The sequence below is a fragment of the Rutilus rutilus genome, assembly GCF_951802725.1.
Source record: "Rutilus rutilus genome assembly, chromosome: 20".
In the NCBI taxonomy this organism is placed as follows: Eukaryota; Metazoa; Chordata; class Actinopteri; order Cypriniformes; family Leuciscidae; genus Rutilus; species Rutilus rutilus.
The window spans coordinates 1,939,623-1,967,260 of record NC_140225.1 but is presented as its reverse complement, the minus strand read 5'-3'; the positions used below and the strand labels follow the sequence as shown (position 1 = coordinate 1,967,260).

General features: G+C 38.2%; 1 protein-coding gene across 1 annotated transcript in view; it reads right to left on the bottom strand.

The window, feature by feature from the left end:
* The window catches only part of nid1a (nidogen 1a), a 40,751-nt gene that overhangs the window by 1,376 nt on the left and 11,737 nt on the right, over positions 1-27,638 (bottom strand). The window contains exons 8-19 of the mRNA XM_084391828.1: positions 27,279-27,512; positions 24,416-24,553; positions 23,847-23,975; positions 19,549-19,692; positions 18,295-18,414; positions 15,669-15,887; positions 14,514-14,680; positions 9,991-10,117; positions 9,328-9,499; positions 7,364-7,521; positions 6,504-6,627; positions 2,682-2,794 (exon numbers count right to left, since the gene is read on the bottom strand). Of these exons, the coding sequence (XP_084247954.1) occupies positions 2,682-2,794; positions 6,504-6,627; positions 7,364-7,521; positions 9,328-9,499; positions 9,991-10,117; positions 14,514-14,680; positions 15,669-15,887; positions 18,295-18,414; positions 19,549-19,692; positions 23,847-23,975; positions 24,416-24,553; positions 27,279-27,512 (1,845 nt within the window). The remainder of the gene's footprint in view (positions 1-2,681; positions 2,795-6,503; positions 6,628-7,363; positions 7,522-9,327; positions 9,500-9,990; positions 10,118-14,513; positions 14,681-15,668; positions 15,888-18,294; positions 18,415-19,548; positions 19,693-23,846; positions 23,976-24,415; positions 24,554-27,278; positions 27,513-27,638) is intronic.

The window sequence follows — 27,638 nt, the reverse complement described above, 5'->3', positions numbered from 1 at the left end:
TTTCAAAATATACACACAGGCCTGAATATATATTTATGTAAAGGGCTATACAGACATCTAGTGGCTAATGTATGGTACTACAGATTATTTTGTTTTATTTGTAACTAATTTTTAACTAAAAAATAAAAACACAACATTTAACATTTTTACACAATCTACATATTAGTTTATTTTAAAATAGGCCTATATGTTGACTAAAGCCGTGATCTTTCTTAATTTGCCTGACTGAACTTGGGGCGTTGGCAGTGGGAGTTCCCCTACGTTACCTAGACAGCGAACATCCCGTTACGTGAGAAAAGATTAAGAAAGGACATTTTGGGTACTAAAAAAGATACTCTCCTAATTTCTACAAAATAGCAGCGGAATTTCAATGAATTAAAAGCGATTTTACCCGCAGGCAGCGTCGTTTCTACTAGCAGCAGTGATTCAATCTGTGTCTGAGGAGATTGTAGACAGCTGTTATTTGCACATGCACCAGCGCGTGGCACACGTGAATCATTACTGGCAACAGAACCAGGAACTACTGTATAATCAAGCAGCGCTTAATATAGTGTTATTATGCCAAAATACTTATTTATTTAGTTTTAAATTAAACCATTGTAATCCTGAAAGTATTCCCCCCTTTTTTTAAATGTAACTATAATCTGATTACTACGTTTTTTGACGTAACTGTAACGGATTACAGTTACTGGATTTTTGTATCCTGATTACGTAACGCCGTTACATGTATTCCGTTACTCCCCAACCCACACGCGTACGTTTTCTTCCATTAATAATAATAATGTCTAGTGCGGTACGTGGCTGTGATATATATAAACCTACCAACGTCCGTTGCCATGATTTTTGGAATGACTTATCGCGAGAGAAAAAAAAAAAATGTTTTAGTCGCATAACATCGGTTAATGGAAACGCCGTCATTTCGCAATAGTTTTTTATCGATATTTAGAAGAAGAGAAAAAAAAAAATCGCTAGAGTTTTGCGCAAATCTGTAATGGAAACGCACCGATTGTGAATGAGAAGAGGCACCCTCTATCCTATACTTTTAAATTTTGCTACCATCAGGCCGACGATATTGTACAAATGTGTTCTGTTGTGGGTATTTACCATCATTTCCACCTTTGTTTTAGGGGTTCAAGATTAATATATGAAAAGCAACACTTGTTTCACATTAAAAATAGCTGAAACCGACTTAAACCAGTTATTTACAGTTTCTAGAGCGTTAAACACCCTGTCTGAAACTTTGTTGTGCTAGTCCTGAATTAGCTGAACATCATCTGACTAGTTACATAAAAAGGGTTAGTTCACGCGGAATTATCCCATAATTTACTCACGCTCATGACTTTCTTCTTTCAACCGAACACAATCAGAGTTATATTATATAATATCCTGGCTCTTCCAGGCTTTATAATGGCATTAAAGTGCATCCATCCATCATAAAAGTAATTCATTCGGCTTCAGGGGGTTAATAAAGGCCTTCTGAATAATAAATAATAAATAATAATAATAATAACAATAATAAACTCATGTTCGTCAGTTCTCACCTAATCTTTCGCCACGTCTACGTCACGCGTGGGGTCAGAGGTCACTCTTCCGCTGGAACTAGACTCACATCCGATCGTTAGCAGAATCCAGTGATTATAATTTAAAAAGTTATAAATATGGATATTTTCGCTTCAGAAGGCGTTTATTAACCCCTGGAGCCGTATGGATTACTGTTATGACGGATGGATGCGCTTTTTAGAGCTTCAAAAACTCAAAATGCATTATTTTCCTGTTATCACTGTAAAGCTGCTTTGAAACAATCTGTATTATATAAAGTACTATATAAATAAAGGTGACTTGACTTCTAAAAAAAACTTCTAAATATAAAAGAATAGCAGAATTCACACCACAACTACTACGATAACGGCACAGAGAAACTATATCGTTGGAATTACTTTCCGAGTGATTTTTTTCCAGCTGATGAACGATAAAAACAGTGACAGCCAATCAGAATCCATCCTGCTTTTAGAGCTAAAGGATTTAAAGAGACAGACGACAAAACAGAACGATATCGTCTGCTGGCGTGATGCTAATATTGTTATGGTTATAGTTATGGTTCTTAAAGGATTAGTTCACTTTCAAAAAAACTTTTGTTGATAATTTACTCACCCCGATGTCATCCAAGATATCCATGTCTTTCTTTCTTCAGTCGAAAAGAAATGAAGGTTTTTGAGGAAAACATTCCAGGATTTTTCTCCATATAATGGACTTCAATGGCAACCAACTATTCCAATGTTCAAAGAAGGTTCAGATGTCCGTCTCAATGCAGCTTCAAAGTCTCGACACGACCCCAGTCGAGAAATAAGGGTCTTATCTAGTGAAACGATCGGTCATTTAAAAAAAAAAAGCTTCGCTAGATAAGACCCTTATTTCTCGACTGGGATCGTGTCGAGACTTTAAGCTGCATTGAGACGGACATTTGAACCTTCTTTGAACATTGGTATAGTTGGTTGCCATTGAAGTCCATTCTGTGTAGAAAAATCCTGGAATGTTTTCCTCAAAAACCTTCATTTCTTTTCGACTAAAGAAAGACATGGATATCTTGGATGACATCGGGGTGAGTAAATTATCAACAAAACATTTTTTGAAAGTGAACTAATCCTTTGAGAAGTGAAACCCATGAGAAAGAGGAATCATACCAGAAGGGCAGGTGGCGCGTGCCATAGTGATCCCGTACAGACGTGTTCGCTTCTGGGGCTGGAACTCATCGACCTCTCTTCTAGAGTAGCGATCCACCACGACTACAGCACCCCTGATCCAACACAAACACACACAACTCTTTATTCTTATGAGTGTACAGTATATATGAATAATGAAGAGTATTTTACTTTCCCCAAACTTTTGAATGGTAGTATATCACGGTTTCTGAAGCAGCACAACTGTTTTCAACATTGATAATAATCAAATGTTTCTTGAGTCGCAAATCATCATATTAGAATGATTTCTGAAGGATCATGTGACACTGAAGACTGGAGTAATGATGCTGAAAATTCAGCTTTGATCACAGGAATAGATTACACTTTAAAATATATTCACATAGAAAACTTGAATAAAATTTAATACACAATTTTCACTGTATTTTATATCAAATAATTCAGATTTAATTCATCTTAAATCTTAATGATTCCAACTCATCAATGATCCACTGGTTGACGATCACACGTTGATCTGATTGGTTACAAGGTAGTTTGTGACGTCAGAAACACCAGCGATTTCAAAGCGTGTGTTTGAGACTGTCTTTGGTTCACTGCAGTTTTAAGGAGAAAATACTCAGCAATGGTGTCGACTTATGAACTTACACATATTAAAAACACCACATAGACATATAAACAACATTAAAAGCTGGATTTAAGCTAAACTAAATTAGTTTAATTTTCTCCTCAAAACTATCCTCCGTCCATTGATTATAATGCATAAACAAATTCCTTAGTTTAAGCTACTAATTGGAGCAGGACATGACAACATGCGGACTGTGATGAAGACATTTTTCTCCCAAATTCTCACTGCTGTAATGCATACTGACGAGTTATTTTTGTTCTGCTCATTGTTCTCAATTGCTATAATAAGCTCCATCACGAACAGAGATCGAGATCAGAGAGAGGCCGCTGGACGGGCCGTGAAATCGCACACAGCTGCAACTAGCCTTGAAACAGACCTCCTGACCCGACCTCGGCATAGCAAACACACTCGGGGTTAAAGTGCCGAACCTGTGCCTGCTGCTGTTCAGGGAATCTGTGCTCGCGAACGGACACATCAAGGCCCCAGAAGAACAGAGCTGTTGAGCTCACAGGTTTAGTGGACTGAACCTTGACCTTGCTTTCTGAACCACGAACAAACAACACCATCAACACCAACCAGAGCAAATCTGATGATTTTCTGCACAGTGCGGTTCACATTATTCATATTATTCTCTTATAATACACTACCATTCAAATGTTTGGGGTCGGTAAGTTGCTTTTAAGAAATTCATATTTTTATTCAGCATGGATGCATTAAATTGATCAAAAGTGACAGATATTTTTAATGTAACAAAAGATTAAATTTCAAATAAATGCTGTTCTTTTGAACTTTCTATTCATCAAAGAATCCTGAAAAATAAAATGTATCAGTTTCCACAAAAACATGAACTGTTTTCAACACTGATGATAATAATCATAAATGTTTCTTGAGCAGCAAATCATCATATTAGAATGATTTCTGAAGGATCATGTGACACTGAAGACTGGAGTAATGATGATCAATTACATTGTACAATAAATTCACATAGAAAACAGTTGTAAAGGTGAAGCATGTCGTTTCTGCGACACTAGTGGCATCTAGTGGAATTACACAAATAAAAATACCCCTTTCACACCCACAACTCAAAGATCACTAACATAGATCTGACAGCATGTCTCAAGAGGTAAACGTAGGCTACTGTCAATAAATGGTCCAACATATAAAACATTTACATTTACATTTACATTTATTCATTTAGCTGACGCTTTTATCCAAAGCGACTTACAATTGCTATATATGTCAGAGGTCGCACGCCTCTGGAGCAATTAGGGGTTAAGTGTCTTGCTCAGGGACACATTGGTGTCTCACAGTGGATTCGAACCCGGGTCTCTCACACCAAAGGCATGTGTCTTATCCATTGCGCCACCACCACCCCTTTAAAGAAGGGATACTTTTAGCTGTGTTTCTGTGTGTCATGGGAATCGCGAGTGTCCTGGTTATAATAAACACATTCAAAGTATCTGCACCGGGTGCATTTTTGGACATACAGTAATGCGGCACAACAGTCTGAGGCCGTTTACCCTCGACACATCAGAGCATCTAATTAAAGGGTTAGTTCACCCAAAAATTAAAGTTCTGTCAGTGATTACTCTCTCTCATGTTGTTCCAACCCCGTAAGACTCTCGTTCATCTTCAACACAAATTAAGATATTTTTGATTAAATCTGAGAGCTGTCTCCCTCCTCCATAGGCTGATGGGTAATTGATTTACTACCATCCCAGAAAAGTTAGTAAAGACATCGTTAAAATAGTCCAAGTGACTACAGCGGCTCAACCTTAAGTTTATCAAGCGACGAGAATACTTTTTGTGCGCAAAAAAACTAAAATAACGACTTTATTCAACTCTTCATTTTCTTCTGTGTTTCTCTGAGTGAGTTCACGTAGTGTAACAGCGCAGCGCTTCTGGGTTGTACGTCAGAACAGAGGCTCACTATGCACACGCATCACACACATGACCAGTGTCTGCCAATAGTGAGCCTCCGTTCTGACGTACAACCCAGAAGCGCTGCGGAGGAGTGAGACAGCTCTCAGATTTCATCAAAAATATCTGAATTTGTGTTCTGAAGATGAACGAAAGTCTTACGAGGTTGGAACAACATGAGGGAGAGTAAATACTGACAGAACTTTCATTTTTGGGTGAACTAACCCTTAAAGTATATATTGAAGAGCGTTGCATCTCAATGGCCCATTTGCTTTGATGTGTTTATGTCCTGTTTAATCTTCTCCTAACGGCAGTGACTCGATTAATTTATCAGTCGGCAATTGGCTCTTTCATTTAGAAGGCGGGACTTATTCTGCCATATTGCTTGTTGCACTTTCTCCCATTCATCATAAGTAATACGAGTGCACTGTTTTTGTATCTAAAGTATTTGGTCTAAATGCCACAAAATTTGGCTTACACCGTGTAACTGATTTATTTATTTTTCCGTATAACAGCGGTGAAACACCCTCTGGCTCCGCCTGCTACATTAGCCACGCCCCCAACTCTTGCTATTGGTTGAGCTGGAAAGAGATTGACAGATCTGAGCACCCCGCTGTCAATGTTTTGAGGCTCAATATTTACACTTTGGGGTGAGATAAACCTATGAATGGGATACTGATAGTAGTCAATGAACAATAAACTGGGTTAACAGAATGTATTTTAGCAAAGAATCTCACATACTTCACTTTTAAATTGAGATAATATTTCACAACATTACTGTTTTTACTGTATTTTTGAGTCTTGGTCAGCAGAGAAAGGCTTCTTTCACAAACTAAAAAAGTCCTCCTGTGGTGAAAATTAAGCTTTTAATGTTGTTTATATGTCTATAAGGTATTTTTAATATGCTTTAAGACAAATCATGTGTTTCAAAAACACGGTTTGAAATCGCTGGTGTTTCTGACGTCACAAACTACCTTGTAACCAATCAGATCAACGTGTGATCATCAACGAGTGGATCTCTGAGCTGAGTGAGTGAGTGGAGGCGGGGCTCATTTGCATATTCATCGAACCACGCATACTAAATGAGGCAAGGGTGTCGAGTTACATTCAAGCTATTTTAAGGCATGACGAATTTTTCAAGGAAATAACATTTAAATATGTAATTTTGGTGATCAAAGGTGAGTTTTAAGGGATAAAATGATTGACAACATGGGGACTTTAACATCTCACAAAAGCATAAAGCTGTTAAAAGGAAGGTTCACCTCATCCAGTCGGTGTAGTAGAGGTTCTTTCCATCAGTAGTCATTCCGAAGGGATACTGGATTCCCTCCATAAGCTGCGTCCGACTGCCATGCTGCGGATTCATGCACTCCACTTTATGTGTACCTGCATCAAAAACACCAAACATCACCATCAACGCGAACGTTTCAACCAAGCAAAGCATTTTATTAGGGGTGTAACAACATATCGTGTCACAATATAATCGCGATACAAAAATGTAACAATATGTATCGTGGATAGTGACTTTGTATTGTGTATTGTTCACCCAAAATAAAACGTTTTCAGAGTTTTAGTGTCAGTACTACATGAAACTACTATATATAATGTTGAATATAGTGTATAATAATGCAATAGGGGAATATTTGTGGGTCCTGATAATGCCAAATGTCTGATGTTACCAGTAAAAAGTGGCCTACATTATTTTAAATAGATCTAGTCAGTGACAGTGAAAGCATATTAATCTAAAATAATTCTGTATTTTCAGCTTCAGAATCATGAATATTGTTATTCTGGTGTCTCTATTGTCCTGTGCTTTGGGTTTCAGCACCAAGTCCAAGACTATTCATTTACACACACAATGTAAAACCAAATTTAGCATTTTAATCAACAATACATTTTTTGTCAACCTTTTATGTCTTGGAGTATCATCGCATTAATATCGCATCGTGAGTTCAGTATCGAATCGTGACATGAGGGAATCGTTACACCCCTACATTTTATGGAGTTTGTGGCTTTAACGGAGCTAAAACAAGTGATTAAAATAAGTTGTTTTCCTGCCGAGAGGCTCAAACAGCTGTGACTTTATTGCACTAGTGAATGTTTCTCTGAACTGGAGTCGTACCAGCATCCGCCCAGCACAGCAGAGACGTCCGAGGGTCGTAAGTTAAACCGTTGGGGAGGCTCAAGTCATCCTTGACCAGGACCCTCCGATTTGTGCCGTCCATGTAAGCCATCTCAATTTTAGGGGAGTCCCTGTTCCAGTCGGCCCAGTAGATGTAGCTGATGGAGAAGCAGACATTGAAAACACTTCCCAATAACTATTTCACTGCAGAAATTAGTGGTACTTTGTGAATCACTCAAATTCATAATGCCAAGAATAAGTATATAAACAAAACGGTGACACTTTACAATAAAGCCCCGTTAGTTCATGCATTAACTAACATTAACTAGCAATGAGCAATACATTTGTTACACTATTTATTAATCATTGTTAACGTTGACGACTGTTAGTTCATTCCTGTTAGCTCTGGTCCATTAAATGATATCAACTAACTTGTATTAGTAAATCTTTTAATTAACATTAACTAAGATTAATACATGCTTTCGAGGTATTTTTCATTGTTAGTTCATGTAAACTAATGTAGTTTACTCATTTTAACAAATGGAAGCTTATCATAAAACTGACAAAACTAGCATAGGTCAAATGTGTAAATTCACCTGCCATAAAATATTTCAGCCATGAAAACATATTTTTAATAAAATAATGGTATTATTGTGCCAAATGTGGCACACAAGCGCTTCAGAGCTGGCATTTAGCTGTCTTTACATAGACTGTTTAATGAAGTGGCAATTACACAACAATTTCCACTGTATACTTTGATACTAGGGACTGAGGTGGGTCATAATTTGGTTTTACTTTTATGCAGCATGACGTCTTTACACAGAATTTTTGAGCAGGCATAGATCAGCCTTTATTATTAAACATTATTAAATCTCTTACAAGGCTCAGATTATCCTTCTTACACCGTGTCCTAACAACACGCGTTGATAAAAGGTTATTATCCATGTTAATCAGAGTGTTTGTCCTAACCAGCCGCGACGGCGACACGATGATTCTATTTCAGAAACGCTTTCTATTTTTCTGCGACGTCGCGCTGGAACAACAAACACAAAGTGTGGCGATGATAATCTCAGGTACTGTTAATGTGCTTTATTTAATGTTAAAAGCGTGTAATGTGACTTTGAACATCATTTAGTGCTCCAGCTTTGTGGCTGTAAAAGCAACAGTGGATAATTCACCTCAGATCTTGAAATTAAACAAATGGGGAAACAAGAGCGTTCAAACCGTGAACAAACAAGTGTATTATTTGACAAAGATTGTTTTAGTAACTCAGCCTATGTATTTTAAATAATGTTTAAATGGTGTAATATTTGTGAATTTGAGTATGTACTTATCCATTTTCTTGCGAGTGCCGTCAAGATTACTCTCTGGTGCTGTGAGACTCCGCCCACACACAGTTCTGATTGGCTGACTCTGCCCACATGCTTTTCTGATTGGCTGACTCCACCCACACACTGTTCTGATTGACTGACTCTGTCCACACACTGTTCTGATTGGCTGACTCCACCCACACACTGTTCTGATTGTCTGACTCCACCCACACACTGTTCTGATTGGCTGACTCCGCCCACACACTGTTCTGATTGGCTGTGGGTTTTGATTGAATTTTGACGCATCTCACAGTCGCGTCACTTCTGGTGTGAACAGGCAAATTGCTTGTTGCTGGAATCTTATCGTATCGCGTCTGGTTAGGACACGGTGTTACAATTTGATTTAACCATATATTACGTTGCAAGTCTAACATTTTCTTCACTTGCCAAGCCGCTCTTTCCCTCACGTTTGAAGTGTTAGTTTTAGACCCTGTGGCCAGTGGCAGAAACTGTGTCGAGACTGTGTCTTAATAAGTGGTCTTACTTTTCTGATTCAAATTAGAATAATCGACGTTTTTATGCCCAGTTGACCAGTATAAAGTAAAAAAAAAAAAAAAAAAACGAACACTATTCCAAGCATTTTATGCAACACACCCATTGGTGGGGTCGGTGAGGATGGCCCTCGGGTTAACCAGGTCTGTGTTGACCAAGACACGTCTCTGTGATCCGTCTAATGAGGAAACTTCAATTCTGTCCTTCATGGAGTCTGTCCAGAACATGTTTCTGCCCAGATGGTCAATAGCGATGCCCTCAGGACTGCCCAGATCTGAAACAAGAGACAGTTTGAGATAGTGGTGTGCGATATGACCATATTAGATTGGGAATGATTAAAATGTCTCCACGATCTGCCTTTATAGAGAGATGGTCATATTGTGCTACAGTGCACATTTAATCAGTTCCAGTTCGATCCCAGCTAACAGAAAAATGTAGGGAATATTCCGGTTCATCATTATGGAATGTTTCACAATGTTCAGAGAACACTCAAAAGTTTATTTCATTTGTAAACTTCCTTATATTGCATTTGTTCAATTTTTTTGTAATGTGCATTTTTGTTCTTATTTTTAACAACAATAAAATAATTAAAGTAAAAATAAGATTTTATATATATACACATACATGCATACATATATACACATACCTGATAATATCGCCCACCTCTATATTGAGATGATTTTAAACAGTGTCCCATGAAATCAAAATTTCCCATGAATCACGCAGGTTTGGGAAGACATTAGGACGAGTCTAAACGAACTCTACCTGATTTAATGAGGTGGACGGGCTCTCCTCCTTGTAGATTCGCTCTGCTGATGGCAGGTGTGCTGATGTCTGTCCAATACACCATCTTCTCCAAGCAGTCATAAGCAATCCCAATCACCACTTTCTCCTGCAAAAACAATAAAAAGATCTCACAAACAAGCATGGAAGTGTTTAAGATGACAACGCGGCACTAAAGTTCTCCTCGGGCATTCAGTCAGTCTGTCTAGACAAAACATGAGTCAAATGACTCTCGGGCCAGTTTTGCTTTTAACGTATGCTTGAATTTCCTCTTGTTTAATAAGCTTCACTGATGTTAGTCGTTACTGTAAATGTTAACATGTGAGCAATAAATGAGAGCCAGATGGGAATGAAGATTCATTCAGATTTATGATTTCCTAACACACAATAACCCATAAAAATTCATTTTCAGGAGTCAAGAGATGAAAATACAAGCCTTGTGCATAAGCCAAATGTCTAGCTGAACAAAATCAATTGGCAAAATAATCAGGAATAGTGAAAAACCATAATATTTATGAAGACTGAGCATGTTTACACAACTGTTTGAACAGTCTGAAGCACTGTCCATGAGTGCTGACGTTTCTTATAATGTACTGTATATCAAAGTCCATTTCATGGAAAGTCTGTTCACATTTCATTCATGACCAAGTCCTATTTATTTGAATGGGGGAATCCTGAAATCTCAAAAACAGCTGGCCGAACTCACAATTAAATAACATATTTCAAATCAGCAACAAAATCTGACATGGCCAGTCCCATAAATGCTGTTTCTTATGCTCAAATAGGGTTAAAAAAGCGTATTTTTCAGGCAATCTGAGCTTCTAACAGCAGCTGCAGTGATGCAATGACTTTATCACTCAGCGATTGGCGACTGTTTTGTTTAGAAGGTGGGACTTATTCTGCCACATTGCACTTTCTCCCATTCAGAAGTAATATGAGTGCACCGTCTTCCTATATATAAAGTCTTTGGTATAGCTGACAGGTTACCTTTGGAAAGATGATGTAATATATACTAACAGACCCATTATTATCTGAAATGTAAGATGCTTAATATTATTAACCATCAAAATATGTTAAATAGAGCTGAGTGTGCTTCACTATTAGAGCTGAAAGATACAGCAAACTAGCAAAGGTATAGAGTAAACATGCAAAAAAGCAAGTGACTTGCATAATTATGAATGAATAGATTAAAAAATAGATTATGTGAGAACATGCACAGTTTTTAACACGTATATACGCTTCTAAAAACAAGCAGGAACATTGAATATAATAGCATCAGCACAGGTTTTTTTATACTAATATTTATACTTTAATACATAACCATTTTTTAAAAAAAAAACATTTTTTGAAAGAAATTGTTCCTTTTATTCGGCTAAGAAGCATTAAATTGATCGAAAAGTGACATACTTTTACAGAAAGTATTTTACTGTACTCTGCTAACCATACACGGAAATAAAATCAAAATCGAAAGAAGAAAAACTGAAAATTGCATTTTGCATTAAGAACTATTAAGACTGATTTGCATAATTTTCTAAGGCATATTTTGTGATTTAAAGTGGAGCGTGAAAGCCATATGCACGTGTATGCACAATATTTCAGAGTCTGATCACCTTATTTCTTGCAAGATACAATACAAAAAACATCAAATCTTAAAATATTAATTACAACTAAAGTCTATTTTAGGTTTGGGAGAAACTTCTGATGTATTAAAAACAATAATGTTCGCATTTTTTGATGCATTTTTGATGCATTTGAACTGATGTTGAAATTTCCATAGACGATTATTCAAAAATAACTGGTGGTGTGATCATCGTAAATGAGTCAATGATTGGATGACAGCACTATACTGTAGACAACTGTGGTAATATAATGCAAAAATAAACGAAATAACATTAAAATAAAATTAAATCAGGCCGATTACCGAACAGCTGTTTGAAACGGTAATAATATTATTGTTTTTACTGTATTTTTCATAATGAAAAGTATTTAAAAATATCTCACAAACCCCAGTCTTTTGAACTGTAATGTGCATTTTTACACTTTACGAAGTACCAGTTCAGTCCAGGGCGTCTGTGGAAAACATGCATGCTAACATCAAATTGTCTGGTCTGTTTCTCCTGGAATCTCTCCTCACATTCATACGGTAAATGCCGATGGAGGTTATGTAATCAGCAGAGGCAGCATATGGCTCAGATAAACACAATTTCTCTCATACGGACATTTCCAAGAAAAACAGGAGTTAAGCAATCCTAAAATTCCCCAGTGATCCCCCCCCATCAGTTCTCTGGCTCCGTGTTATCAACAATCCAGCGGAGAGAGACAAACTAGGAGCAAAACACAAACCACAGTGACACGTTCACAAGTTGCTAACATCCCTAAACAGGCTTTGCACTAATGCAAACCAGAGCCTCAAAGCAGCAGGGAATAAATCAGGGGAAAGACTTCTTGATGAATCCACGGAGCAAACCAGTTATGTGAATGATGTGCATTCAGTCTAAACATACTCCACACAAGCACTTCTACATAGTCAAGTCACCTTCATTTAGATAGCTAGGGTGACCATATTTTAGTTTTCAGAAAAGAGGACGGGGCTATGGGTGGGGGCGTGGTTTATGGAGGCGTGGCTAAGGGGTGGGGGCGTGGCTAAGGGGTGGGGGGTGTGGTTGGGGGGGTGAATGCATCAAAAAATACTTGACAAATGCATTCACAACCTTGCTACTATGTTATTGTTCTTTAATACATAAAGTAATACATCCTTTCCATTCAATGTTTGGCCCGCAACAATAGAATACTATAAAATAAAACAAATCTACTACTAAAATAAAAAATCTACTACACTATTTCAGTAAAAAAACAATTTCAATCCTCCTGATGTTCTCTTGTAGCCTATACTTTCTTTATGTGGGCTTCTAGGTCGCTAGCACCTTTATTTGACACTGACACGTATGTGCCAGCTTTGCAGTTCATGCATTCTGCTTTACACGGATCCCGACCGAAACGAAAACACAGGAATTTTCTCTGTAAATCATCTGTGAATTTACATTTGGGCTTTTTTTTTTTTTACGCTGTTCGCTACTTACATCTTATCTCGCACTTGACCGTAAGCGTCGAGTCACGTTGCTAAAATTCTGAACGTAAAGTCCGCCTACTTTGATTTGATTGGTCATTTCAAATATTCTGACATTGACGAGCAGTGACAGACCAATGAGGCTGAGACGAACACACACACACACACACACAGGCCTCTGTATTCTGACATGCTCTCTGCTTGCCGCTGCGGATTGAGGAACGTGCTGATTATAACAAGACGGGGCGAAGCCGAAGCCGGTTTCATATGTTTTGTGTGCAAAGGCAAGCGTGTATTTAAAGTACAAGCTTAATGGCCCAATGGAAAATAATGAAAACCAGGACATTTTCATCACTTCATAAAAAACAGCCAGGACGGCCAGGACAGGACGTGAAAACAGGACATGTCCTGGGAAAACAGGACGTTTGGTCACCCTAATATAGCGCTTTTAACAATATAGATTGTTTCAAAAGTGGCTTTACAGTGATAATAGGAAATTACAGTAACAGAGATTGTTTTGGCTTTACAGCAGCTCTAGAATAAAGAATTCCGTGTCTGACCAGAAGATGGCGCTGAATCATCCGTCCATTTTCCAAACCGCTGGTCCAATGTGGGTACAGCGTAATATCATACAGGTATAAATTCCTTTTAAAATTTATTATGAAATTGATTATTAAAGTATATAAATAGTTTCCATGACAGAGTTCAAGATAAATCTTTTCATTACTACTGGAGCGGCCAGTTTGCAAAGTTTCAAATGATTATTAAACAGCAACACAAACTATGCAAAAGCGGCACTCAGTGTCCGAATTCACTCGCTCGTTCTCACTCACTCCCTCAAGTGAACTATATTAGTGGACTAATGCAGGGAATAGTGAACGACGGTATAGGGGGCGATTTTAGAAACAGCCACTGATTTGTGAATCTCTGAAACTGTTGGATTTGGAGTGCGTATCAATCTGCCGAAGTCACATGATTCCAGTAAACGAGGCTTCATTACGTCATAACTGTTTTGAAATGTTTTGCAATGATCTCTGTGAGCCCATGAACCAGTCTCTATATGGTTTTTACCTGATGTTAGAAATGTGTAGAGATTTTTATTGACATTTGTATAATAAAATAGAACTTATTGGCCTGATTAACCAAGCTCTCCATGAATCCCTCCATGAATTTTTTTTTTTCTATATATTTTTTCTCTTTTATCAAATCTCGTGATCTTTGTTGATTAGATTTAATATAATAGATTACACTTTCAACTTGCAAAAGTTGTTTTTACACCGTTCTGACCAGCAAGCATCACGTTTTGAGCGCTTTAAAACAGTGAATCGTTTTGCAAAGCAATTGATTCAAAGTTTCGAAAAGCTTCGTTTCTCCCATCACTAGTTTAAACTCTCTTCTTCCACATTACACTAACAGACACGCTGGGTTAAAGCTTTACCGGGAGGTGCAGTGCAGTCTTGGCTTCATTCTTCTTCAGGTCATGACCTTCCAGAGGAACGTACTCAATCTTCCCGCTCTGGGTGAAGAGGACGTGACTGCCAGGAGGCAAAGGAGTAATGTTGGGGTTGGGTGTTGGTCTAATTGGGCCGGGGAAATCACCAGGACCTGAGGAGGAATATAAAGAGAGGAATATAAAATGACTATGGGAATTCACTACCTCTAGGTACAGAAAATCGTCAATGTGGCAATAAAAACATTAGCTTTGTTCCAAAACCTAAAGAGCTGCTTATGTAGGAATTTTCCCAGTGGAGGCCTTAACACACTTCCAAGCGGGACGCAAGATGGCTGAAAATTATTTAAAATGACAAACGAGCTTTAAAATAAACAAATGGTTTAAAAAAAAAAGGTGTTAGCTGAAAAACAAATTATATATTAGATATATTAGATATTTTAAAGTATCCATATTTTGGGGTCTACTAGAATACATTTACATGAATTAAGGCCCTGTTTACAGCTGGTGTTTAGATGTGTTTTGGTCGATCGGATCACAAGTAGACGAAGGAGACACACTCCCATTTACACCTGGTGTTTTAATCCGCCTCTTTTCTCCACTTTCAAACACTTCTGTCCTGATTTCTCTGAGGGGAGGGTCTATGGGAGGGTAAATATATGGGCTTTTTCAGATCATTCAATATAATGGACAAAATAAGCTTGTGCAATTTACATATGAACGTGACCGAAGACGAATGAGAAACATACGGAGAGCAGCAGCTTTAGTTTCTGCTCTGACAGCCTCAAGACCAGCCGAACACTGCGAGTGTGTGTTAGAAATCAGGAATGGTGAGAGAACATTGTGCCAGGTACGTTTTTCATCTTCAAACCAAACTTTTAAAAGTTTAAATCCCGTCTGTCTAGCGTGCTTCCCATAATGTTCCCGTATTAAGTCAGTAGTCAGAGAGCAAGCGTCTGTTGTGGCTGTTCAAACACATTCGATCACATGAGCGTTTACACTATGAACACGCAATCCGTGTTTTCAACTGCCTCTGGAAGTGGTTGAAAGTGCACAAGCTTAAAACATTTTGTATTTAGCATCGTCCGCTTGTGATCCGATCGACCAAAATGCATTTTAATACCAGGTATGTGGAGGACTCACACTCAGGAAAGCGTCCGGGTCCCATGCGAGTGCCAGAGATCTCCTGTCCATCACGATCCACACACCAGCACTGCCTAATGCTGGCGTGACACTGCATGGGCTCGTATGCGCCCTGGGCATCACAGGTCGGCACATACTGACCGGGACGAGGACCACGAGGCTCAAACCCAGCGCCCGTAATGCTCTCCCTATGCAGCTCGCAGCGTGTCTTCTCACGGTCTGAACAAAACACACACACTTAACCCTGTACTTTTTTTGAAGGATCATGTGACACTGAAGACTGATGCTGAAAATTCAGCTTTGATCACAGGAATAAATTACATTTTACAATATATTCACATTCGAAAACAGCCGTTTAAAAATATAATAATATTTCACAGTTTTTACTGTTTTTTTGATTAAATAAATGCAGTCTTGGTTGAGCAGAAGAGACTCTTTTAAGACCGACCCCAAACATTTCTGCATAAAAGCTTATTTCTAGGGCTGCACTAGTACACAGATGACCTTACAGCTCAGAAACATGGACTTAAAGTCACAAAACTCAACGATATTGATTTCATGGGGTCTTAAAACTCTGAGAACCCAAAGCAACTGGCCAGTTCCCAGCAGACATGCAGCTGCCGAGCTCATATTCATGACGACAGGGTTTAACCTCGAACTCAGAGGTCAAGATGTCAGGTCATGTTGTAATATTTAAAGAGTTGAGGGTCGTCTGTCATTAGAACGACTGATAAGGTTTGTGGTTTGAACTGTGGGTAAAAACGGCTCTCAGTTTCCTTTTCCTTTGCGATACTGTAGCGTTGCTCAAGGCTGGATGCTTCAAGGATTAGCTCACTTCAGAATAAACATTTCCTGATAATTTAATTTATTCTCCCCCACGTAATCCGAGATGTCCATGTCTTTCTTTCTTCAGTCGAAAAGAAATTAAGGTTTTTGAGGAAAGCATTCCAGGATTTTTCTCCATATAGTGACTTCAAATGGGTCCAACGAGTTCAAGGTCCAAATGTGAGTTTCAGTGCAGCTTCAAAGTCTCGACACGATCCCGGCCGAGGAATAAGAGCCTTATCTAGACAAACCATTAAAATTTTTTTACATTTATATACTTTTTAACCACAAATGCTCTTCTTGCACGTCCACGACTTCACGCATTATGTTCACGTTGGAAAGGTCAGACGGTGACCTGACGGAGAAGGAAAATGTCTCGTAAGGCGAAAATCTCTCCTTCAACTTCAAAATGATCCGACAACGTTGTTTTACCTTTTATTTATCTAATTTCTTTTGTAAATGGCGTTTGACTTAGTCTTTGCACGTTAGCTTTGTAAACACTAGGTCTGTACTTCCGCCTACGTCAAGCGTGACCTTTCACCGTGATTACGTAATGTGTGGAGTCATTTAATGTATAAATGTTTACTTCTTTTTGTTAAATTACCAATGGTTTGTTTAGATAAGACTCTTATTCCTCGGCTGGGATCGTGTCGAGACTTTGAAGCTGCACTGAAACTCACATTTGGACCCCATTGAAGTCACTATATGGAGAAAAATCCTGGAATGTGTTCCTCAAAAACCTTAATTTCTTTTCGACTGAAGAAAGAAAGACATGGACATCTTGGATGGGGTGAGTAAATTAGCAGAAATGTTATTTTTCTGAAGTGAACTAATCCTTTAAGCCTGATGTACAAACCACAACATGCAAAAACCTAATGAATTTTCACTAAATATGCCAGTAATACATACTTTGGCTTTGTATGAGTGAATGAAAAGAGTGAAGAACACTTAGGGCCCTATCTTACACCCGGCGCAATGCAGCGCCAAGCGAGATGCAAGTGTTTTTTGCTAGTTTCAGTCCGACGCAGTTATCATTTTCACGTCTTGCGCCACATTGTTTAAATAGCAAATCTATTTGTTCGCCCATGGGCTGCTGGTCTGAAAACGAGGTGTGTTCTGGCGCATTGTTGGTGCGTTGCTATTTTGAGGAACTGAAATAAACTGCGCCATTGACCAACTGAAACCTGGTCTAAAGTCAATGGCACATTATTTTTTTTGTTATTTAAAGAGCGCGTTAGTAATGTGTGCCTATAGGCGGGTCCACAACGCGCGTACACTCTGCTTATTAAACACACAGGGACACACAGCAGCACACACACATGCCAAATATTTAAAATAAAAGGATTACAATGTAAAAGATTATTATTGTGTACATAAAGATATGGTGGAATCCGGCTTGTCCCGTAGATGTTCTGCTTGCGCACGAGCAGATCCATTTGTGCTCTGGAGACACGTTCGGTCTTTCCACTATCAAATTCCGTCATGTAAATAGCGAATCCGCCATGGCGCGAGCGCAACTGGCATTTAAAGGGAATGGGAGAAGAGACTCTGATTGGTTTAACCCACATAAATCCCAAAACACACCCATTACTCATTAAGAGAATAGGGACAACCCTTTTAGACCATGCACCGGGAGCGCCGACCATTTTTCCCGTCGTTAAACTAGCAAAAGTGGATTCGGACACGCCCTAAGTGAACTTGCGCTTTAGACCATGCGCTTAGATCGTTAAAATAGGGCCTTTTGACTCCATGTGATAAAAACCAAAAGACAGAACTGATCTTCATTTAAAGCTGGATCTACCTGTAGAGCAGCGGAATCCGTCGCCATAAAAACCAGCGTTACACTGACAGGTGAAAGATCCAGGTGTGTTGAAACAAATGGCATTTTCATGACACTGGCTCACCTGACACTCGTCTATGTCTGAAAGAAAGAAACGCCCATTTTTAGGACCATTAAGATTCAATTGCATGACAGATAAGCACAGTTAAATGTTTAATACGGTAAGTAAGGAACAATTGACGACGGCCCATTGAATTATTAGAAAATAATGCACACCTGAGGTGGTCATGTGGTCATGTGGCCACGTCGTGAAGCGGAGCAGATTATTCTGCTTACACTACGATTACCACACCTCAAGACATTGTTCAGATGTTGTATTTAAAAGACATTTGTCAGGTTTTTGTCCTTAAAATGCTCTGGTGTGAAGGACTAACTTCTTACACATCTCATCCCACGCCTCCGTTGCTGATTCCAAAACATAATTTTAGAGATAGTGACGGAGGCTTGAGCCACTTATAGAATACGAATGCAGTTATTAATGCAGTTATTAGAGAGAGAGAGAGAGAGAGAGAGAGAGAGAGAGAGAGATTCACACACGCTTAATCTCTCTCTCTCACAGTTAGTCTGTGCGTCTCAACAATGTTTGGCAGCTGCGTCTCTCTGATAATAGTGAAACTGTAAGTTTATCTGCTTCAAGAACAGCGCCGTTATTACAGCGATGGTGAGAAATGTCATGTAGCTTTAAAGCTTTAATACTCGACATAAAGTGCTCAACCATACCTGTTATGAACTTATCAGGAGCAAAATAATGATTTATAGAAACTTTTTACATTTCTCTGACGACTAATGAAGATTTGCAGATATTAACGGAATTTTTTTAAAGACAAAATTGCTAAATTCAAATGAAATAAAAATATTAACATCAACAATTACAAATATTTAAAACTAGAAATGTACCATTGACCAGACATGGTTAGGCAGAATAAATCAATGGATCAATCAAACCTGACTGATCGATCAATCAGGCAAGTTTATCAGCCGAATATCTGCTGAAAAATAGACACACATTAATTTATTGCTAATTTACAGTTTCATCATGCACCTAAACATGACCACTACTGCACAGATGAATGCAACTGTAAAAATGCATATGAAACTCGTTAGTCAACTAGTACTGTTTCGCATAAAATGGTGTGCATTCTTCATGTCTTATAAATTAAAGTGTCTCTGGTATAGAGAGGTAGAGACAGCTGGAACAGAGGAGTAGTAACTCACCCTGACAGCTTCGTCCATCTCCCATGAATCCCGGCAAGCAGGAGCAGATGTAGGAGGACCCGCCGGTGTAACTACAGCGAGCGCGTTCAGGGACGTCACAGTCATGAGTGCCGGTGCGGCACGGGTCCACGGGACGGTGCACTTCTACAGGACAACACAATAAAACCAGTTTATTTTAATCTAATTCAGAAAGTTCGGATTTTGAAACGGGAGTGTCTGAATATCTCCACAGAAATCAGAAATCCTACAAGAGGTCTCTTAAATATCTCGATCTCGATTCTCCTAGACTGCAGTGAGATTAAATAGAGAGCAAACTGAGACTTTTGCTGAGGTCTACTGCTGCTTCCTAGATGTTTTAGAGAAGAAGAGCCCAGTAATCTCACATGCATTTTCTTTAGAGATCTCAAAAGTGTCTCAAAGTCTGTAATCAGAAGTCACAGATCTCAATCTTAACCCAAACATTTCTCATCAAAGAATCTGAGCTGCTATTGTATTCACATACATTTTAAAATCAACGAGACATCCATTTTCTTTTTCTTTTATATATACAACATTATATACACTACCGTTGGTTTTGAAGTGTCTTCTGCTCAACAAGGCTGCATTTATTTGATCATAAATACAGTAAAAACAGTGCAATATTATTACAATTTAAAATAGCTGTTTTCTATGTGAATATACAGTAAAGTGTAATTTATTCCTGTGATCAAAGCTGCATTTTCAGCATCATTACTCCAGTCTTCAGTGTCACATGATCCTTCAGAAATCATTCTAATATGATGATTTGATGATCAAGAAACATTTATGATTATTATCAATGTTGAAAACACTTCATATTTTTGAACAGTAGTGTACAAGTTTGGAGTCTATTTAACAAATGAATCCTGAAAAAAAATGGTGTACACTGTTTAAAACGGTTTACACAAAAATATAAAGCAGAATTGTACTGGCAAGGGGTCAGATATCTTTACTCTATAACATTCTGGTGAAAAAACATAAAGACTCTACTGAGTATAAGAAAACTCAATGGATAAATGACTTACAAACAGATATCTCAGAGGAGGACTGGAGAGAGGTGTGCCCTAGAGCACAACTTCTAACAATAAATACTAGGGCTGTCAATCGATTAAAAATTTTAATCAATTAATCGCATGATTGTCATGAGTTAACTCGTGATTAATCGCACATTTTTTTATTTGTTCTAAATGTACCTTAAATTTATACTTTTCAATAGCCTGGGTGCCAGCCCGAACCCCGCCCACAATATTTTTTGGTCGGGAAGTTCGGTCTGGACTCGCTCCGTTGAGGAGCTATTATGCCCGAACAAAAATTGTTCGGACCAATCAAATTGTCAGGGCGGGCTTTATACGATGATGGACAGATAAGCAACGGTAACGTCATCATCCACGTCATCAACGAGCGCTTGGGTTGAATTCAAATGACTGCCGCTGAAGAATTGAGATTTCAGGAGTTCACGCTTACAAATAAGTCAGATAGAATAAATGCATATTTGGCGTGCTGTCCGAGGAGAGGCTTCGGGCTCGGTATTCGGCCCGAACCCAAAGTACTCCCCCCGTATTCCTGGCTGTGGAAGAACAAGCCAAGAGTGAGTGCAGGGATGCTGAAAACTGTCATGTTAGGTGAGTTGACCGAGTGAATAAATATATGCTTTCTTCTCATGCTGATAGACGGTTGATTGGATTGATTATTTGAATGTGCTCCTCCTGAAATTTGTTTATAAAACATCATGTGTAGATTCCGCCATCGCGTCTGTTATAGAAGATATCGACAGCGCATTAATTTTAAAAGAGGAACAGAGAACCGCGATCGGAAACATGAATGAAAAACATACGTCACTTACTCCGTTGCTCTGATTGGTTGTAGGTCTATCCAATTGAGTGCAGAGGAATTTTTTTTCCTGGTTCGGTTGAAACACGCCCCATAATCAAAGCTCAATGGAGAAGTATCAGACTCACATTCTGACTAGAATTGAGTATGACGACGTCAGGCTAACTTTTCAAGTTAGTAATACTCTAATAAACGTGGGCATGGATAAATATGGATGCTTTATGCAAATGTATGTTTATTATTGAAACCATAGTCAACATAGAGCATGAAGACGAGACATGTTTCAAAGGTCATAGATGTTTTTCAAAGAACTTGTTCATGTCTATTAGACACATGTACAAAAAACAAAGAAATACCAGGTTCCCATTACTTCTCTTTCTTTGCACTGAGCAATTAACACAAACATGTTTAGATTTTTGCATGACAGGGCAGCTCTTCTGAAAATGCTAAATGTACATTTATTATTTATTGTTAGGCTACATTATAGTTTGTCTCTCTCTGTGCCCATTTTGATGAAGCTAAATTCTCAATAAAACGGTTTTCATTGGTATATTTTACTGTTTCTGTTGTCAAACAACGGAATGAATATGAAATGGTGACTGAAACGCGACCCATTAAGACATAACCAGCTCTCCCTTCCAAGATGTTAATCTGCACAAAAATCCTGATAATCGAGCCGTCGTCTGATTAAATCAAATACACATAAGATAAACACAATATCTGTTTTGCGATTTCGGATATACTTGCATGTAAAATTAGAGAAGCAACATCATATCTGTGTTTAACTGAATTAAAGCGCTGCTCCTCTCTCCAGCGCAAGACGCAGAGAGAGAGCGAGAGAGAGAGAGAGGCGCGCGCGCGTGCTGGGAGAGCAGTACCGGCGGTACCGGTAGATTCTCAGAAACTAAAGAAGGTTTGGGCGCTTTGTTGAAGGGAAAAAAATCGCTAAATGGGTCTGCAATGTCGCTAAGTTGGCAACACTGTGTATCTCCATTTCTCCAACTAGGTTTTGGGCCACGGGTCAAACAGAAAATACGCGCTGCGTTAATCGAGCGTTAAAAAAAATAGTGCCGTTAATATGATTTTGCGTTAACGCGTTATTAACGAGCTAACTTTGACAGCCCTAATAAATACCCATCTCAAACTGATTCAATATAATTGGATTATGAGGACTTATGTTACTCCGGAAAGACTGAATAAGATGAATCCAAATATTCCTAATATCTGTGTTAAATGTAATGTCGAAAAGGGCACCTTATTTCATCGTCTGTGGGACTGCCCTGAGATACGAAAGTTCTGGAATGAAGTTATAAAATGTATTTCTAAGATGACCTTAAATCCAGTGCCTGACAATCCTGCACTTTGTGTTAAACCGCAAAGAGAGGAAAATTACAGACTTGTGTTTAGTACAAGCTAGACGCTTGATTTCTCTCTGCTGGAAAGATGTCAAGAGCCCTTCTGTTGGTCGCTGGCTGAAAGAACTATCAGCATGCCTTATCCTTGAAAAGTTAACATACACAATGAAAAAGAAATCAGCCGAATCGCATTCTTGGAGAACTGTGAAGTCGAGGAAACTCTGGAAACTTGAAGGCGATATGTCCCTACCTGTCGATACCTCCTAAGCTGTGTATGATTATATAATGTCGTTACCCAGTTTTGTTTTTTTGGGGGGTGGGGGGAGTGGATTTGACTGTTCTATGCTTTGTTAATGTATTTATTCTCGTAAACTGTTAAAATTCAATAAATACATGTTTATAAAAAAATATATAAAGCAGCACATTTTATTCATTACTTAACCATAACAATAAATTGTGTTAAAATAAGGTGCTATGTTGTATATTTATTTTTCTTGTCATTACAATCAGGCCAATAAAGTATTCTAAATTGTAAATAGATAATTGACATCTATGGTTTACAAGAGCTGCAGGCTGAAATAATGAGAGATAATGAGCTTCAGATGAGCGACATCCTCTAAAGGGAATTTCTTCTGGGGTCTTTTTCTTCTCAGAAACATCAGAAGTAAGAGACTGACTTAAATCTCCATTTGCTTTCCATTTAATCTCAATCTTGTCTTGGAAAAACAAATGCGATTTGTTTTATTTTCCCCATGAAAATCAAGTCTTATGCCCCCAGTTTCACAGACGAGGCTTAAGTCTAGTCTCGGACTAAAATGCATGTTTGATCTGTTTTAACTGAAAGCAACTTAAAATATATCAGTGCCATTGTTTTATCTCAAGATGCACGGCAGTCATGTTTTTTTTCTTCTAAGGCACATTTATAAAGGGCACTTAAATCTCCTAACTGAACTAAGGCCAAATCCTGGCTTAATCTGTGTTACAATGTGGACATTTTATGATGCAAATCGACTGAATTTAGCTTTATAATCTAAATAGAGGGGGATTTTGTCGACAAATATAGATGATGATGAATACAAACAGACATAAACATACCAACACATGTCTGTCCATCACTAGCGAACTGGAAGCCGCCCTGACACTCGCAGCGAAACGTTCCCGGCTGGTTGTTGCAGACGGCGTTCGGCCCACAGATCTGAGGGGTTTCCCTGCATTCATCGATGTCTAATGAGAAAAGGAAAACAAACCGTTGCTGAAACGGGCTTTAGTGAGTATTTCCATGACCACTTTAATGCTATCATAAACAATAGACTTCCTCATAGTCGCATTCCCACGGATCACTAACGATGATACCATCGGTTCTCATAATTGCATCTTTTTAAGATAACATCTGTCCCGTTTTTGCGCAATTTCCTCTAAGCATCAAGGGATGGGTCACATCCTTAGAGGTCTGGGGGAATATTTAAGCAGACATAGAGACAATTTTGACGTCTGATTAGAAGATTGCTTTGGAAACGACCCCCTTAGGAAGCCAAGCTCTACTTCCATGAAGAAAATTAGGAGGGAAATCCGTTTTAGGAGGGAAATTAAATAGGAAATTGTTTTAATTGAAACAATACACTAAAGATAGATGTAAAATCTCAGATTATGCCACAGCACCGTACCACTGCAAGTCCTTCCGTCTCCAGTAAAGCCCGTGGCACAGTCACATGTGAACTGGTTTCCTTGTCCGGGTCTGCATACGGCGTTAGTATCGCAGCCGTGTCTCCCGGTGAAGCAAGCGTTCTCTTCTGTCTGTCCACCTGTGGATTTCATATAAGAATCAACTATTATGAATATGCATTAAATTTAAAGGGATAGTTCACCCAGAAATTTAAATTCTGTCATTGTTTTCTCACCCTCGTGTCGTTTCAAACCCGCAAGTATTTTGTTCATTTTCAAAAACACAAATGAAGATATTTTTAATGAAACCTGAAAGATTTCTGTCCCTCCATTAAAAGTCTATTCACCCAAAACTCTGACACTTCAAATGTTTAATGTGCCAATTTTAATATTCAAGTAGGGCCCTATAATTTCCGTGACCACGGAATCGCGGCAAATTAACGCAGAATTTTTCATATTTGGAATGAAATTCTGTTTTTGCGTGGGAGAAGAACGTATGTCTGGGGAAAATGCAGACCGGGGGAAGCAAATCTGGGCGACACACCTCCCGTCATTGCAGCTCCCCCTTCAAAACAATGAAAGCATGGCGAAGCGGCTCTCCACGGCTCTGCTTTCGTCGCCGAAAGAGTTAAGTAAGTAAGTTAAGTAAACTCGACGCTAAGCCCTCAGCAGTCCTACAACTTGATTACTTGTTTAAGTAACTTTTGATAAAATGTTTTTGGCTGTTACATGATGACAAAGTCAACTTTAATTTCATAACTCAGGGAGTACTTGCTGTATTTTGCCTTGTTTTTGATGCACTTTAATGTACTGTATGGAAAAGATGATTCTTATAGGTACTTTATGTATAACTCTGAAAATGAGAGTTTTTATTTTTGGTCCTATTTTTTGTTTTCTTGAAAGAAAAAGCTAATGGAGCACTTTCATTTAAACTTAGATAAATGGATATAATTTATTTTATTAACTGAATTCCCAAAAAATTAAACGAAAAAAAAAAGGAATTTGCAAAAATGAAAACGGAAAAAACGGAATTTGGGAAAAAATAAAACGGATTTTATAGGGCCCTATTCAAGCGCAAGAAGACGCAAAAGGGAGCTCATTTCGTCACTCGCACGCAACGTGGAAAGTAACATCTGTCGCTCGCGCCCAGAAAGCTCGTCTCAGACACCGTGCGAATACTAAATCGAACTATCTTTCAAGTCTCCCTGTACTTGAACTGACAAATTCACACAAAATTATGTCAAAAATAGCGATTATCCTAATAAACAGTTGATTGTGTCTTACGTAAACAGTTGAGAAAGTAAACGCATGTGTAACAGTATCAGTTCATTCGCTCTTGAAAGGGGTCATGACATGAGAAACCAAATTTGCCTTGATATTTTGGTATATAAGAGGTCTTTGTACCATTAAACCTTCCTGCAAGTTTCATAGCTTAAGATGTCCTCCCCATTATAAACGAAGCATTTATTTAATCAAGCTCTAATTACAGCTTGTTGGGGATCCATGGTAAGAAGTGACGTCACAACAACACCCAACAACGACGCCGCTAACTCTAAGTAATGTATTTCATCTTAAAACTACGTTAGCCAATCATAACAATGGGCGTTAACACTGAACTCTTAAAGGGGAAACACCCCCAAAACAGACTGTTTGAATCAGAGGATGAGAAACAGGGTGGGAAAAGGTCATAAATCACTAAAATGTAAAAGTTTTTTGTCTAAAAAAAAACTATAGTAATACTATAATTGCACCTAAGGGAGCATAATAAAACAAAAACAAAAACCATGTCATGACCCCTTTAAGTGACAGCAGCCTAATATTCCTGCTGTTGTCTGTGTTTAATGTTAATCAAAAAACAAAGGACAAATAATATATCACACACTGCTCTTGACTGAATAACTTTAATGAGGATTCATTAATAAGGATGTTTAATTTATACAGTGAAGACTATGCAGTGTTATTTTACATTTGCTTATTTTATTACATTTCTGTCCCTGAAAACTACTGTCCGACCTTCCTAAAAAGCAATGTTTATTTCATTTGTCTCTTTGTTATATTGTATTTGTTTGTGCTTTTGCTTGTAATTTGATTATTTGTTCTCATTTTATTACTGACTGTTAACTTTTAATAATGTATTAAATTAATATTTTCAAGAAACGGCTGAAGACGCTTCTTTTTCGGCAGCACTTGATCCAGTAATACTAACAACTTTCTCTTCTTTTCTATTTATAAATTTTCTATTTCTATGTTTTTTTTTTTACATGTACTGCGTTAGATTAAACTGAGAAGGGTCATAGCACTTGCATATTGCTGTCCTACTGTTAGTTTAACTGCTTCTATTGTTCTCATTTGTAAGTCGCTTTGGATAAAAGTGTCTGCTAAATGAATAAATGTAAATGTAAATATTAGTGAGGATAGGAATTTTAGTTGTGTCATCGGAATAGGGATTGGGAATTGGGAATTTTCACTGGTATCTAAAATGTTGGTATCATACATTACGTTATTGTGTGATTTTGTTGACATATTAAAGGTTTCTACATTTTGGATATCTCTTTTTAATCACTCCATAAATCAGTAAAAACTGTCAACAGCTATAAAAGGCGAATGTTAAATGAACAACTCGCTCTATAAAATCCTTCAGAATATAGATGTGAATAAAACTGCAGAGGAGATTTCCGACTCAAACACACAAGCCTTTAAAGATGTGGATTGTAATTGTAATCTACCGACTCAAATAGATAAATAGATCATTTTCTTTCCACTAGTCAAAGTGTAAAGTGAAACATCACTTTATTAAATGCCAAATAGCCTAAATTCTCAAGTGTTTTTGCCAGTAGGTAAATATTTTCTCAGATCATCCCTCACCGTTGATGTCTCCAATCTTGTTACTCATGGCATAACGCAAGAGCTGTTCGTCCACATTGTACATGACGAACACCTGGTCGACGCTGAGCATCTGTGCGGACGGCGTGGCTCTGGCGGGTTCGTCGTGCTGGCAGCCCTGAAACGTGATGGTTTCTCTGACGCTGTAGCTTCTGCTCTGGGTCGAACCGTCCTGATGATTGATCACATAGTCCCGTGTCGATGAAGAGGAGATCACTGACAGGAAGAAGAGACACACACATGCATCAATAGGCTTCACAAAAGGACTTGAATAAAGGAAAAAAAATAATCACTTGTACTTTTGGGTTGGTGACATTTTTTTATGTTTTAATGTGAGTCTCT